The sequence below is a fragment of the Balaenoptera acutorostrata genome, chromosome 16 (genome assembly GCF_949987535.1).
Source record: "Balaenoptera acutorostrata chromosome 16, mBalAcu1.1, whole genome shotgun sequence".
Lineage (NCBI taxonomy): Eukaryota > Metazoa > Chordata > Mammalia > Artiodactyla > Balaenopteridae > Balaenoptera > Balaenoptera acutorostrata.
In genome coordinates, this window is record NC_080079.1 from 47,830,619 (window position 1) to 47,847,317 (window position 16,699).

General features: G+C 41.1%; 1 protein-coding gene across 9 annotated transcripts in view; it reads right to left on the reverse strand.

Moving 5' to 3' along the window:
• Nucleotides 1-1,148: 1,148 nt before the first annotated feature.
• The window catches only part of LOC103005249 (WASH complex subunit 2), a 57,284-nt gene continuing 41,733 nt past the window's right edge, over nt 1,149-16,699 (reverse strand). For 5 of the 9 annotated variants that reach the window (XM_028164981.2, XM_007176292.2, XM_007176293.2 and 2 more), the window contains exons 22-31: nt 13,607-13,762; nt 11,720-11,902; nt 9,746-9,874; nt 9,537-9,617; nt 8,861-8,983; nt 7,817-7,879; nt 7,251-7,463; nt 4,915-5,532; nt 3,917-4,094; nt 1,149-1,849 (exon numbers count right to left, since the gene is read on the reverse strand). In XM_028164981.2, the coding sequence (XP_028020782.2) occupies nt 1,710-1,849; nt 3,917-4,094; nt 4,915-5,532; nt 7,251-7,463; nt 7,817-7,879; nt 8,861-8,983; nt 9,537-9,617; nt 9,746-9,874; nt 11,720-11,902; nt 13,607-13,762 (1,884 nt within the window). In that variant the 3' untranslated portion in view covers nt 1,149-1,709. The remainder of the gene's footprint in view (nt 1,850-3,916; nt 4,095-4,914; nt 5,533-7,250; nt 7,464-7,816; nt 7,880-8,860; nt 8,984-9,536; nt 9,618-9,745; nt 9,875-11,719; nt 11,903-13,606; nt 13,763-16,699) is intronic. The other 4 variants (XM_028164982.2, XM_007176295.3, XM_007176294.3 and 1 more) reach the window with 2 other exon arrangements.

Here is a 16,699-nt window from a genome sequence, read left to right on the forward strand (position 1 = left end):
TAACAAGGATCTTTGCATATTCTGTCCCATCACTAATCCTGCAAGGTGGGTACTGAAACCCCTACTTGACAAAGAAGGAAACAGAAGCTAAGAAAGGTAAAACAATCTGCCTATACTCAAACAGCTCTAAGTGGCAGATTTAAATCTAGGTCTCAATAAGAAAATCCAAACTTGTTCCACTAGTCCACTCTGCTTCCAGATTTTAGCCTCATCTGTGAAACGAGGACAATACCTATCTGGTAAGTTAAGGAGACTGACATGAAAAGTGCCTACCGTCGGTCCAGTGAGTGTTAAGTTCCCTCCCCCTTTCAACCCTCTCAAAATAGCAATTTGCCTATTTTCTAACTCTACTGTCTCCTGAATTCCCTGGAATCATTCCTAATGATGGGTCAGCAGATTTGATCATTCCAAAAGAAAAACATGTTTAACAAATGCTTACTGAGTCAGATCACACATTGGGCTCAGACTCAGAACAGGAAACTGTACACAAGTAACCTAAGGGACAGAAGGAAGATGCACTAAAGGGATAGGGAAAAGGAACAGGCAGCTAGTATGTACCCTCTTCTGCTGTTGGGTCATTCTCACAGCAGAGCTGGACAAACAGTTGATGTGTGAGAGCTATACAAAATCTCTGACTATGAGCAATTCCCAATTCAACCTTAAAAGTAACCAAGGAAGAAGATACTGGCTTCAGAATTGGTGAAGCCAACTGGGTCTGCTTACAAGATTGTGCCATGGTTACAGATTGAATACTCATGAGCAAGATAGCACAGCACAGGAAAACAGGCTACAAGGGCGGGGGGTGAGGTGGGAGTTGGTCAGCCATCCACAATGGACAACACAGTTGTAGAACATTCCCATCAGTGCAGAGTTCTATGAAACACTGGTGCTCTAGAAGCTGACATTTCCATCCTCAGCCCTTCTTCCTACCATTATCTGGGTTCATTCTGCCTCTTTCAAAAAATAATGCAAAGCTCCAAGGAATGGAAATGGATGCCTTAGAGCAAGAGTCAGCAAATTGTTTCTGTAAAGGGCCACAAAGAAAATATCTTAAGACTCTGTAGGCCATCCAGTCTCTGACACAACTACTCAACTCTGGCATTGGAGGTAGGGTGAAAACCGCCATAGACAATACATAAATGAATGGGTATGGTTCTTTCCAATAAAACTTTATTTACAAAAACAGACAGTAGAGGACTACAGTTTGACAAACCTTGCTTTAGTGGACCTATAGAGGCGTCTTCAGAATTCAGTGGAATGAGAGAAAACCTCCTCTCCTATTACAAAGACTCATGAAGTATATAATCTCTCATCCTCTTCCTCTATCAAGTGCCCTGGTTTTAAGTTAGGGCTCCCATACATGTAGGGAAGACTCCTGGTCATCTGTCTGGCATTTGCTACCTCTGGGAGTCCCTGCCCACCCATGAAAGGCACAAATAGGTTTCTTTTCTAATGACCCTAAACCATGGCCCCACCAAGGCTAATCAAAATATGGTTAAAAAGCAAAAACAATAACAAAACAGTGAAACATTTATTTCTGTTTGGCAGTATTAAGCATGATTAAAACCAGTACAGAAAAATACTAAGTACATTGGGTAAGAAGTGAGCTAGCTGTTTCAGTATATGCTTTTTATAATTCAGTTAAGACAGTGAGCACAGAAGACAGCATCATTAACTCAAGGATGTAGCTGAAGGATACCCTGTACACTCTACTGGCCTCCAAAGGCGTTCAAGGGATCATCAAATATGTTGGACACCTTCTGTTCAGATCTTGATTCAGGCACTGTCTGTGAAGATCGACTTTTTGGTTTGGTTGTCTTAGCCTGGATACCAGAGGAGAAGATATCATCTTTAAAAAGGAAAAAAAGAAAAAGAAAAAAAAAAAAAGTTGCTGAATAGGCAAGAAAATGGGTGCTTTTAAGACATATCTACTCAAACAACCAAAGACTCAAGTCTGATAACAGTATGGGATACCAAAAAACACTAAGATAGAGCCAAGCCTCTTAGATTCTGGTCCTGGCTCTGCTACTAAGGTTTTTTTTATTATTATTATTATTTTTTTTTTTAATGTGGATGCATTTTTATTTATTTATTTATTTTTGGCTGTGTTGGGTCTTCGTTTCTGTGCGAGGGCTTTCTCTAGTTGTGGCAAGCAGAGGCCACTCTTCATCGCAGTGCGCGGGCCTCTCACTATCGCGGCCTCTCGTTGCGGAGCACAGGCTCCAGACGTGCAGGCTCAGTAGTTGTGGCTCACGGGCCTAGTTGCTCCGCGGTATATGGGATCTTCCCAGACCAGGGCTCGAACCCGTGTCCCCTGCATTGGCAGGCAGATTCTCAACCACTGCGCCACCAGGGAAGCCCCTGCTACTAAGTTTTATGATCACATACAAGTCACATTTTCTCTCTGCACATAATTTTCTCAGCTACAAAGCTGTGTGTGTGCACATGCAGGAGAGGAAAAGTGGAAAGATAACTGAATCTCCAGTCCAGCCCCTGACTTTACCATCTATGCATTATACTTATTTCTACATTCTTTTCCCACTGGATTTTAAAAGGAAAAGGCACTAAAAATAAGCAAAGGGAAATCCAACACAGGTCACCCTCTTTCAGAATAAATGCATCTGTTTGCAGCACCTAAATGCTAAGCGTGTAAGTCTTTATGACTACTTTTGTGTTTAATGTTTCACTGACTCTAATGCTCCATGACTCATTTTACTCAGTAATGATAGTAACCCAGTAATGTTACTGCTAGGATTCTATTCTACTGAGATTTTAGCATGTGTACATAAAGATATGTATGTACAAATGTTAAAGATTATGGCATCATTTGTAACAGAGAAAATGGAGAAACAATCTAGATCACTCTCAATAGGCTAATGGCTAAATATAAAGCAACAGTACACAACTACTAAAAACAAGGAAGTAGATCTCTATGTACTGACATGGGAAAACACTGAAAAAATAAGTATACATTTATATGTATACAAACCTCTATTACTGTCACCATGTCTGAAAGGGGACACACCAAACTCTCATTAATAGTTACCTCTAGGGCTAGCTTTTTACTTTTTACATTTTACAAATAGTATTAATCTATTATAACATGTATTACTTTTTTTGTAATAAAGTCTCTTCTGTACCTTGTAGTGGGAAGCAGGTAGAGACAGAGCACACTTGCTTGGGGAGTCGAAAAAGTGTGGCTTTGCAGTACCAGCTTTCTCCCAGTTAACCCCAAGGTCCAGACTGGGAGAGAGGAGGTGGGCGAGTAGGAAGTGTATATGGCCTCAGCCCGAGTCCTATGCACTAACACAGGACATATCAGAAGCCCTACATTTCGGGTTACGGGGCATTTGCCTTGCCCGTTAATAAAGTAGACATTATACTATGGAGAGAAAATGAACATGTTTACAAACACAGAAGATCTTTGGTGAGAGGTAAAGTCTGAGTTACAGCCTGCTTTCCTATACAGTCCTGCTCTCCTCCTGCACTGCCCCTCCATTCTCCGAACCACTAACGCTCACTCTCCAGCTAGAACTGCATCACACCCGAGGCAGCCACCTCAGCCTACTTCAGCATGTGGGGTAGTTTCTGATCCTCCTTTCATGACATCAGTGTTCAGATTTGTCATAGATGATTGGCAGGGGGCACACTAAGAAAAAAGCTAAATTATACTTGAAAGTCAAACTCTGGGCTCCTTCAAACTCCTTGATATCCATCATAACAAAACATTGTTTCACCAAAATGACTAGGCCATTTACTTATCCACCCTCAGTCTATCTCAGGAGTATAATGCAAGTCAAAGGAAACCCACTGGGGAACATTTTCCAGGAAAGGGTCAAGACAAAGGTAGCAGGAGAAATATCAAGTCGCTGAACAGTAATGACTCTCTCTGTCATGTATAGAAAACTAAACTTACCCATATCATCGTCAAATATAGACTTAGCTTCCACTTTCTTTTTGGACTTTTCTTTTGGTTTTACAGTTAGGTCAGCAAAGATATCAATGTTATCATCAAACAAGTTGGAGTCAAATGTTCTTTCCTTCTCTCTTGTTTTTTGTGAGGCTTTCATTGCTTCTGTAGCAAATATATCATCCTTGTAAGCCAAAAAACAAGCAAAACAATTTTAAATCAAGTTTTTACTTTACTACATACACTAATTCCAACAAGTTGTAGAAATGCAAACTGCCACAGGGCTCTGGAACAGCCATGCGAGCTGCCCCTCTATCTGGAATGTGCTGCTCCAGATCTCCGCCTGGCATGGTCCTTCTCTTTCTCCTAGTCCCAGCTAAAACTCGAGCCGTACAGAGAGCCTTTCTCTACCAGTCCTACCTGAAGGAGCACCTCCCACCCCAACCCGTCGCTCTGCCCCACTGCCCTGGGTTGTTTTCTTTAAGGCCCTTAACATTACCTGAAAACGTTATTTATATGCGGCTCTGTCTATATTCAATTCCCCTCCCTGAGAGCTCTGGGGAGCAGAGCACTGGTCCTAGTTCACCTTGTGCTTCCACTTCCCAGATGCTCAATAAACATCTGCCCGAAGAGTGTCACTGAAGGCCTTACCGCCTGCGTTAAATCATCAGCTCCAGCCAGGGCCTGTTTCCCCAAGAACCAGAGGTTAAACACTCAAGCTGTAGAGATGCTACTTTATCTATGCTGACTGCAGCAATAGCCAGATAAAAACTATAAAAACCAAGACTTGCATCAATGGTTATGGCCAGAAACAAAACAGAAAACCACTTCTGAATAAGTTTCAGAGTTATTAATAAGAGAACCTAATTATAATTACTAAGCAAGTAGATACAGGGCAGCAACCAAACAGGTTTAATGCAATCTATGGCTCAAATGACCCAATCAGGTATTTTCCTTAACAAAGAACCCCCCACAAAAATGTATTGTTATGTCCTATCACCTACCTCAAAAATATCTTGTGCTTTTGAGATAACATCCTGCTGACTGTTGGATTTTGACTCATTCTTCTTGCCTTTCTGGTCTGTAAAGAGATCGTCCTCATCTTCCAGGAGAGGGAAAGGATTTGTTTTCTTTGCTGGTTTTGGTTTAACAGACTGAAAGAGATCATCATCACTGCCTACCTCACTGAGAGCAGGAAACATGGGGCTTTTTTCTTTACTTCCCCCTGCCGGGTTGGCCAGGCTGTCTGCTGCCTTCACCTTGGCTTTTCTTCTCCCCGTGGACTGAGATGCAATGCCCTTGGAAAAGATATCTCCAGAATCAAAAAGGTCATCCTCAAGAGGTTGACCCAGAGATTTCACAAAGGGGTTTCTGTCTGTCCCAAGCACAGGACCACCTGCCCAAGTTGGAATGGCAGCTGCCACGGCCTCCTCAGAGCTGTCTTCTCCACCAGCTGCCCTGGGCTGTGGTTGATGACCATCTGGTGAAATGACGCCATCTGCCAATTGTGCAACAAATCCCCTGGGGATACTCATGTCCTCAGCCTCACTGGACTCCTGGGCAGCCAACTGCCGAGCTGCGCGTGTCTGTGGTCTGCGCTTTCCTCTCACTTTGACCCGGGTCTGCAATGGCAAAAACCACATGCTGACCTGATGGTTTTTTAAAAGGTGCTCAAAACTAACATAGCAAATCATCAGCAACTCAAGATACTGTTACGTTGTCAGGTTCCCCTCAATCGAGATATTATCTAAGACAGAAGAGGTTATTTCTTAAAGATTTCCAAAGGCGTTTAAGAGCTCCCAGTACTCTAAGACTCATTCTTAATCCTTCAGTGTCCCCCATTTTTGAGTCTTTTGAGGGCAATTTCTGTTCAATTTGATACAAAAGGCTTCATCTGCCACTGGAAGCCACACTGCTCATGCCGCACTGCCCTGTGTCCCACAGTGCTCCCTGGACCCTTCCTTCTCTGCCCTAAGTTTAAATGTGGGTATCTTTCAAAACGAGAAAGAATCAGGGGGATTCTGGCAATAAGCTTTACTGGGGGCTAGCCTAAAATCAGGCTCCAGAAACAGGGAGATAAGATGATAAAGACAGAAAGGTAATCTCAGATGCTCTTTTCTTCAACAAACACTAAATCCAAATTTTAAATATCTCACGTAAAAAGATGTGGCTTAGGAATCAGAACTTTCAATATAACCTCAAAATATGAGTCACTTATTAGCAATAATGCAGTATTTGTAATATTTTCCAACATATACCATCAAGTAGTTTTAAGAAGGCACAGGCTACTTTGGACAAAGTACTTAACTGCACTTTGGGCAAAGTACTTAACTGCACTTTGGGCAAAGTACTTAACTGTACTTTGGGCAACGTACTTAACTGTACTTTGGGCAACGTACTTAACTGTACTTTGCCTATGTCGAGGAAATTTCACGAATTATTTCAGGAACAATTTAAACTTAACAACAACAAAATAAGCTAACAGAAAAAAAAGAAAGGAGGGATGTTTTATTTTTCATAAGTAAAACAGGTTTGGAAACACTTGAAATGAATGTATTTACAGGGTCATCCTCAGTACTGTTGATTACTCAGATAACAGCTAAGATTTTTTTAGAGAAGGAAGACTGGATAGAAGAAAAGAGAACCAACTGAAATAAAAGTAAAACCTCAAAGAGTTCATGGTCCATCCAGCACAAGTCCACAGTCCTATGGAACAGTGTGACAGGACCATAATTGCCACGGGATCTCAGAGAGGGAGCCCAGGACAGGGGCAGGAGGGGAAATGTCACAGAAACTGTGAAGTTTGTGCAGAGCTGTCGATGAGGAAGAGCATTCCTGACAGAGGAAGCGGCACGAGCTGATGGCAGCAGCACGCTGGGGCATGTGTGTTTGGGGAATGGTTCCTGGTAACTGGACTTAGGCTGACAGTGTGGGGTGACTGGTGGGAAAGCTGGAAGCTTCAGTTAGCACAGACTGTAAATGGCTTTAATACCAAACCAAGGAGCTTGAACGTCCTCCTTTGAGCAGTAAGGAGACGGCAGAGGAAGCAAACAGTAAGGACATGATCTGCTCAGTGTTTAGAAGGCCTCCGGGTGGCAGCCAGGAGCTAGTGAGCTAGCTACTGGGCAGAATGTAAATGTAACAAAGGCAGGCAGTGGAAGAGTGGACACAGAACTAGGGAGGTGGAAGGAGGGCGGAGGCTCAAGGAAAGATGAGGCGCCTCCTTCAAATGAGGAATTGGGGTCAGCCTATCGTGTGCAACTGATGAACTCGGAAGAAACATACAAACTCTTCTGGTTTTAAAAAAAAGCAGGCAAGCAAGCAAAGGTGGTTTCATCACCTTGTTCGCACTGTGTAAGGTGTCTGCCTGAGCTGGAAGGTCAAAACTCACGCCGGCCTCCCCACTCCCGGGAAGAGTGGGCACACTTTCCAGACTGTGGATTCTCTCAGGTTCAGACGAAGGAACACCCAATTCTGGCAAAACAGACTTCATTCCAGAGATCTGGGGAGCCGCTGTAGGCAGCAAGGCTGCTGGGTTAATTGCTAAATTTGCCTAAAGAAGAAAAATGAAACTTACTCTGTATGTTTTCTTAAACACAACAGTCTACTCTTATTACTGTGACACATGACGAAAGACTCGGTGTATGTAATATATAATACGAGAGGAGAAAGAGAAAGGCAGGGAAGTCTCCTGATCTAGTCTTAGAATTAAAACAGAGGGCTATACCCCTGTGCCCACCACAGGACCAAAGAAGAGATGTTACAGACGCAGCACACAGGAAGCAACAACCAGAGGGTGGGGAAGAGATGAGAAAATGCCTGGCAACAGCTGACAAAAGGAAAACCCAAGAAAGTTTACAGATGCCACAAGGCAGGCAATGAAGGTTCCAGACACGTTATAATTACTTGAATTTTCCAGATCCGAGGGGATGGCTCTTTGGTTTTAAATGGAGCGGGACCTGGTGAGTCCTGTGTGAAATTACATTCAGTTAAAAATCCATTGAGGAAATAGAAAAGTGTCTCTTGGATTACACATATGCCTGAAAATAAATCTGTGATGGAACAAAGCTGTTGGTTTCTATAATTCTATAATGGGAAAGGCATTCAAATCTCTCCTGGGGCCTCAAAACATTTCACTAACGTTACTTCATTTGTGCTTCCTTATCCGTTGTGTAAGTGGAAGGCTGTACGACCACACATGGAGGAAAGGGAGACAAAGACCATGAATAAGATTCATAAGAATTATAGTGTATCAGAGCCCCAAAACTGGACCAGCTGGAAACATTACCATACTGGTTACCTCACACAGCAAATATTACAGAGCACACAGAAATTCACCCAAGCCTAATGCACTAGTTCTAGAAGGAAAAGAAGCTGAGACTTGAGTCGCTGGAGATGTGAGAGTCCTAGTGCCTCATTTTCACAGCTCAGAACACTGAGGCCTCAATGAGACATCCAGGAACAGCTGTAAGCCAGGACCAGAACTCACTGTCTAGCCCTGCTCTGCCCTCAGGAGGAGTGCCACAGAGAAGACTGCTGAGGGTGGAGGCCTAATAGCAATGATCTCAGAAGACATAACACAGAGAGGGAATCAAGAAAGTGGATATAATTCATATTTAATTCTAATGGAACCCTACTCCAAGGTAGCCCAAAGGGAGAAATGGAGTTCTAGTGGGAAGATCTTCATCCTGCCTTAACTCTATCTTGGAATCGAATTTGCAGGTACTCCAAAAGTAATAATGATAAGTATAGATTCATGGAACCAGTGCGGAGTGAGGAGAGGAGAAATGAGCAGGGGTTAAAAAAAAAAGTAAACAAAGGGAGGTAGTCCTAGTTGCTATTTCCTCCTTAATTAAGAGAACTCTGAATGACCCCGGGTCTGCATGATGCAATTAAACTATACTACAATGCAAACAAGAGCTGAAAGTCCTTAAAGAGATCAGTTCTAACCTGAGGTGTTTCCGATTTCCATTTGCCTTTTTCTTTGATACCTGGAGTGGATTCAGGATGTTTCTGGTTCTTGAAAGAGGAAACAGAGTGGTCTTTTTTCACTACCTTCTTCTTTTCTGGGATCTTCAAAAGCAAAGAATATCCAAAGTCTGTCAAGTATCTTAGAAATTTTAAGGAAAAGTCATAATGCAAAAAGAGAAAATAGCTTCTGACTTTTAAAAGTCATTTCACAAATGAGGGTTGAACAAACAAATTTAAAGGCAGCGTTTCAGAAACAGAGTTCTAAAGACCAGGCGTCCTCTCAGTGATAAAGAGAAAATAGAGAGTACTTAAAAATCTACTGGGGAAGGGAGGGAAATGACACACATGGCCTAACACTCAGATTTATAGCTTTGCACCTGAAAGGCATGAATATTTTGTCACCGTAACATATGTACCGGTCTTTCAATGAACAACTTAAAAATCAAACAGATTTGTAATACGGTAAGGGAGCCTGGGTTAGTTAATGGTTTAACGTTAGGAAACATAAGATGGAGACAACCTGAACACCATCATGAGCACATTATTTGCTGTTCATTTACTAGTGAGCATTTTCCTTAGTCACATAAGGGGACATTCATTTCCTTTCCCAGAAGCCTTCCCACACACCGCAGTATTGAGAACAAAAGTCTGATACCAAAGGATGCGACTTGGCAGAGCTGAAAAGATCATCATCTTCATCATCCCCAAACAGGCTCCCAACACTTGGCTCTAACAACTAGAATAGAAAAAACTTAAATTCAATATCCAAAACAAAAACAATTTACAAAGAGAGTCAGGTGAGCTACAGAGACAATATTTAACATAATAACAAAGCTATGACATGGAGAACCATTTGGAACTGACCCTGGTTTTTTTGGTGCCGGAGAAAAGGTCAACGTCTGGGTCATTGTCCTTCTGAAGCTTGCGACTAAAAAGGAGCTCTTCATCCTGAAAGACACCTGTGCTCTTGGGGCGGGCATTAGGATCAGGACTCTAGGAAAAAGAGGGAAGATCATGTATTTTATAGACTCCTAGGGTTTTACCTCAAGGAAATAATACACAGCTACAAAGATGAAACAACAAAGATATTCCTTGTGGCTCTGTTTACAGTGGCTAAAGGTTGGACACAGCCTGAGTGCCCATCAGAAGGGGAATGACACAGTCACATAATGGAATACTTTGGAGATGCTAAAAATAGTGGAGAATATATTTACAAAAACAGATAACATATACAAAATCTGGAAAGGTCATCTTTCAACCTTTGTGTAGCATCTGAATCTGAACTGTTTAAAAAACAATCCTTAGTTCCATACTGAGAAACATTTTAGGGGTGAAAACACATAAAGTTAAACAAGTTCTCTCCATCTCATGCCCAAAAGAATGAGACAGCAGCTGACTTAATACCAGAAACTACACAGAGTGGTCAAGCATGTATCCCTAACTTCCACTTACCAGCATCCTAGGCCAAAGAGCTGGCACAGGTGTGATCAGCCAACCTTCCCCTATGCCCATCCACCTTCCACCCCACTACCTTCAGATTCCAAACAAGTTCTTTCTGTTTGCTAGGGTATCTGACATTTGAAAGTTACTATCACATTACTTGGTTTGATACTATAATGCCCCAGACTTGACATTCTAAAATTCTTCCCTTTCTTTAGTATCACAACCACAGACAGAAACAAACAAAAAAACTCACTTCTGACAAAATGTGTCACATTAAAAATTAACTAATAATTATTATTGATTACACATAAAAATTAGCGTAACATAGCAACTAAGGTTCAAAGTTTTACAGCCGTGAAAATCATATATACAAAATCAAACACAGTAAGAGACTGGAAGAAAATACAGCAAATTATTCATATTCACTGTGTGTAGCTCTCCTTTATAAACGGGGTTATCCTACTGGTAATAATAAGAAAATTCATAAAACATTTGTTGTAAATATCAACATGGACTATATCCTCAGTTTGATTTACAAAAAATTATTGGCAATCTATGGCCCATCGCCTGTTTTCTCTTTTTGTAATACTTCTATTGAGATAAAATTCACCTGTTTAAAGTGTGTAATTCAATGGTTTATAATATACTCACAGAGCTGTGCAAATACCACCACAATCTAAATTTAGAACATTCTCATCATCCCATAAAGAACCTCCAAACCTACTGGCAGTCACTCTCCATTCCTGTCCACCCCTTTCCCCAGACCCAGGCAACCACTGATCTACTTTCTATCTCTATGGATTTGCCTATTCAAGACATTTCAAATAAATGAATTCATACATAACGTGCTTGTCACTAGCTTCTTTCATTCAGCATGTTTTCAAGGTTCATCTATGTTGTACCATGTATCAGTAATTCATCTTTTTATTGCCAAATAATATTCCATTGTATGGCTAAAACACATTGTGTTTATCCATTCATCAGCTGATAGACATTTGAGTTATTTCCATCTTTTGGCTATTATAAATAATACCTGTTGGGAACATTGCATTCAAGTTTTTGTGTGAACTTATGTTTTAATTTCTCTTGGTTATATACCTAGGAGTGGAATTGCTAGGTCATGTGGTAACTTAATTTAAGAATCTGAGGAAGCACCAAATTGATTTCTGAAGTGGCAGCACCATTTTACATTTCTAACAGCAGCGAATGAGGGCTCCAGTTTCTCTACATCCTCACCAACACTTGGCCATTATCAAAAAAGTCAACAAGTGATGGTAAGAATGTGAAGAAGCTGGAACCCTCCATTCTTCAGCAACTCACATCACAGGACTGACACTGTGAAATGAGATTCTTTTATCCTTCTAAAGATTTGAAACTTTACAGCTTTTTGCTCACCTTTCCTACTTCTTTCTTCAGAGCTTGGAAGCTGTTTTGATCTTCTGTTTTATCCTCTTCCTCATCAAATAAGCTAAGAACAGTTTTGGTTCTAGTTTTAGTTCCTCTGTCCAATGGGGATGATGTAGAAAACAAATCAGAATGCTTGGCTGCTTCCTGAGTAGATACATTCAGAGATCCTTCCTGAAAATGGAAATAGTAAGGAAAAAAAATGAGTAACACCTGGAAACAAAAATTCTATTGTGGGGCCTCCCAAGCTCCTCATTAATTCAGTAACTGTCACACCTGCATGTTTCAGGGCATGACAGCTAATCACACCTACTCCCAGGTAACAAAACACTCAGGCCAATTCTTGATCGGCCACTCCAATGGAGAGTCTAGTACAGATAATTCATAATCAAAGATGATTTTTTCCCATCAGTTTAAAGCCTATATTTATAACTCCTTCCAACCAAGATACATATATATCAGTTATCACCCTGAGCCACATAGGTTGCTCATGAGCTATAAATAACTTCGAAGTCACAGGTATGACACAAATGCCAATCACTGGAAACGGATCATATATTTCCTAGTATTTAACTAACACATAACTCCAAGGGAGAGGCCTAATTGACAGAATTGGACACAACTTGTAGAAGGCTTATACTGTATTATGCAATTAGAAGAATCTCTAAAATAATCATAAAATGCAGCGTTTATTCATTCAACAAGCACCACCTTTCAGGCAAGATACCATTGACTGTAAGAATCACTGTTCCTGTATGAACTACCAAGAAAAAAAAAAAACCTCCCAATTAAACATGCCATCAATTGTGAGGTGCATCCTAATTTCAAAGTGGTTAAACTATAAAGGAAATATACACTTCTTTAAAGAAAATATGTAATTTTGAAAGTGCCTACTATGTACGAGGTAATAAGCTAAGCACCACAGATGCAATGGAGAGCAAAACGAACATGGCCCCAATCCTCAAAAAGCTTATCCTCAAGCAAGGGAGACAGCAGTACAACAAGCAGCTAGAGTTCAAAGGGAAAATGGGCTACAGCAACACAGAAAAGGTCCACGTCGACAGGAAGAGAATGTCACACAGTGATTCAGGTATAGGTAAAATGTTTGCATCACTGTAGCCCCAAGAAGCCTCGACAGGAAAAGTATATGCAACATTCTTCATATAGGCCCTAGAAGAGAGAGTAAACCTAGATAGCTGAACACACACAAGTATGAGAGTATGAGAAAAGTTAGAAAAAAAGAAAAAGTAGACAGAGACTGAAAGAACTGCTGATTCCCAGATGCAGCCAGCAGCCTTATCCACAGGCCTCCTGCAGGAGAGGACAGCCCGCCCAGGAGAAGAAAGCTAATGCTTTAGAAGAAAGCCAAATTTCACTTCACTCTGTAATTCACAGCCAACATCAACTAAATGTAAAAGATTGGTAAACCAAAATCTTCTTAAAGCTGTCATTGTAATTTAAGTACAGGTGGGATTAGAAGAGAGCAAGGGGAAACAGACTACGGAGAAGAGAGCCAGTCAGAAAGAACAGACATGCAGAGAGAAAACCGAAAGGAAAAATGAGATGAGACAGAGAAAGGCAAAATGGACACTGACACAATGACCATAATAATGTAAAACGGGAAAAATGCACATCATTGTGTGCACACATATGCCTAGAAAAGAGACGGAGAGGCAAGAGCAATGTTGAAAGTCTCCCTGAATGGCAGGATCACAGATTTTCTTCTTCATACTTTTCAGTGTTTTCAAAATTTTCATCAAACGAGCCGTTTGTTTTCTGTGGTAGAAAAATGTAAGGGTATGTGTGTGCGTGTGTGGGTTTTACAAGAACACGTGAGAGACAAAAATAGCAGATTATACAAGAAAAAAAAAAGTCCACCTTTCCTGACTCCTCAGCCACGCTAGTTCTCCCAAATTCTGACGACTCCTTGGCGCTCTCAGCCTTCTTAGCCACCGGTTTCACTCCCAACCGTGCCTCCTTCTCCTCTTCATCACTGAACAGCAGAGGTGGTACATCAGGGACAGTCTCTTTTTTCTATCAGAAGAAGAATAAATGACTTCCTCAAAAACAAACAAACAAAACGTGTGCCTGACGAGCATGGCAATGTATAGAACAAGCCAGAAGCACAGTCCTCTTTAAGGCATTAGCTAAACTTTGGGGTCGGGAGAGACAGGACAGGACAGTGAAGGGGGCACAGACAGGGAGAAGCAATACCACCACTACCTCAGACTTGCAGACAGTTTCTGCCCCCACAAGGTCTGCACCTGTCTCCCTGCATCTGTTAACTCCTTGTGTGCGCCATGGCTTAGATCCTAACCTCTGCCACCCAATCATTAGTCTCACCTCTCTGACTCCCTCCCCTTACCTTTCAGCTGTATGACATCACCCAGAGCTGTCTTGCTAAAATAAAACACCCACCACATTACTTCATCTCCCACCCCAAACCTGCGCTGTGTGCATTAAGCAAATGCTAAACATGACAATCAACTGGCCCCTCTTTATGACCCTCATCCATCTGCACCTCATCAATCCTCACTATTCCTTAAACCTATTGTAAACTTCCACACTTCCATGCTTGATCTGCACTGTTTGGAGAAACAAATCCTCCTCATCTTTCAAGCAAGGCCCAGCTCAGATGTTACCCACGAAGGTTTTCCTGTTCTCTTCTGTAAGTATCAGCTGCTTCGCTGATAAGAATATTTATGTCTATACCCAGCCCTTACTATACTTTCCTCCTAATTTACATTAATAGCTATCATACATCTCTTTGCCCACTCATTTGAAAGGATCATGCAGTATTATTTCCACAGCCAGTCACGGTGTTTTATATGAAGCAGGTGCTCAGCACAAGTTTGTGAGCACTTTGCCCCATCTCTCATCTGTTCCTTACCTGGGAGGCAGGGATTTCAGAGATTAGGAAACTGAGGTCACGTGACTTGCCCAGAGTTATTGGCATCCCTGAGGCAAGTGACTTATCAAAAATGCTTGAGAGAAAAGCAGTAACTCTATCCTACTAACTAGACTAGATGATATGAGGAAGTAAGCTTTGAAGCAGTATCTAAATCGAGTTAGGTAGACAAGTTTGGGAAACTAATAAAGAAGAACATGACTGATTATGATAGAAAAAACTATGAATAAATAAGAAGAATACGGTAAGCACATTTTTAGTTATTGTTAGAAAGCGGTCCTTAAAGTGCATCATCATTAGAACTTGAAATAAAAGACTGGAAACCCACAAAAGAGTTTCAGAAGAAATAAAGCGAAACCAAAGTGATCAAAGGAAAAAATTTTTGTGGGATGTGCTGGACTCACTGAAAACTATATGTAATATCGATGCAAGTGGATCAAGGTAAAAAACGAGACTGATGTACGGTGGACCAAATTCTCCCTTCATATAACTATGGTCCTTAAACCAAGGAAAATGCCACGCAAACTACTGATTTTAAATCTTCCTAAAGATAAGCTGACTCTTCATCTTCATTCTGAAATTAATTTTCTTGATGGGTTTACAGTTGAGTTGCATTTAACTTACTTTAACATATTCTAGGATCTCTAAACAAAAAACATATTTCATATGTTGCCTAAAGGCGATCAAATTTCACAAACGGTAAAACTCAGGTGTGCAGGCTGTTCTGCTACTTAAGATGCATATCTTTGACCTTTTGTCTTATTTAACAATCATAATTACTATAGTTTCAAAGAAGTTTTACATTTCCAAACCTTCAAAATTCATTAGATTACTGCTCATTTATCCAGGGTAGAAGTTATTATTTATAATTTACAAAGAAAAGCCACTCAGATCTTCTGACTCTCTTAACCATGAAGCCACTTCAGGGAGATGCAAGTACAGGTAATTGAAAGAAAAGCTTATGAGCACTCAGAAGCAGCGGCAGTGCTACAAGCTTTTACTACAAGCTGCGCACTTAATGGGACTGTGGTGAGGAAAGAGTCCCTAAATCAGTAACTGGCATGGGCCTGGCCTGGGAATAGGACAAGTTAACACCTTTACTGGGTCTGAAAATATGAAGAATATTTCCAGAAAAAAGAGACAACAACTTCCTCTGGAATACTTTGGGACAGGATGAGTCACCAAGAGTGCATGGCGAGTGAAGGTGGAAAAGCTGAGTCTACTTTGAATGAAATTACAGGTGGCGTGGTAGGTTCAGCTACAGGCTCAGCTTGACAAAGGGATGACAGGACCGGGTGGTCTTCGGGTAGCAGCAAGGAGAGATGAAGAGAAGGAGCATTCACAGGCCAGTTAAGAAATTATCTCAATAGTCAAGGCTAAAGATGACAAGGCTGTAGGGACGGGAAGAATCATTCCTAACAAACTAGCAGGAAGCAGTGAGGACTACCCCATCAAAGGAGAAATATTCACACATGTCCTGGTGTAGTTATTCAGTGGAATACTATATAGTGATCAAAAAAAAAACAAAAACAAGATGGAGTTTATGGAAATGAAAAACATGCTGCAGAATTTAAAAAAAAAAGATGCATAAAACTGTAAAACATGATCTCATTTAAATTAAAAAAGACAAGAATGCCTAGAAACAGGCATGAAAGCACTGACAACACACTGTTACCAATGATTACACTAGGCAGGAGTATGGAATGGGGACTTTGTATTCTCTACACGTTTTTTCATTTGTTTGAATTTGTTTTTTACCTTGACTACCTTTTTTTGCTTTCTTTCTTTTTTTGGGCATGGGGGGCCACACCGTGCAATTTGCAGGATCTTAGTTCCCCGACCAGGGATTGAACCCGGGGTCATGGCAATGAAATCACCAAGTCCTAACCACTGGACTGCCAAGGAACTCCCTCTACGCATGTTTTAACCCTTTTTTAAGAAGGCATCCACGTATTACTGTATAATTTAAAATAAACTTTAAACAAAAAATATTTAGGAGATATGGAAGAAGAGTCAGGTACTGGTCTCTAGAAAAGAGGAAGTTCTAGGCTCCTTTACTGCCA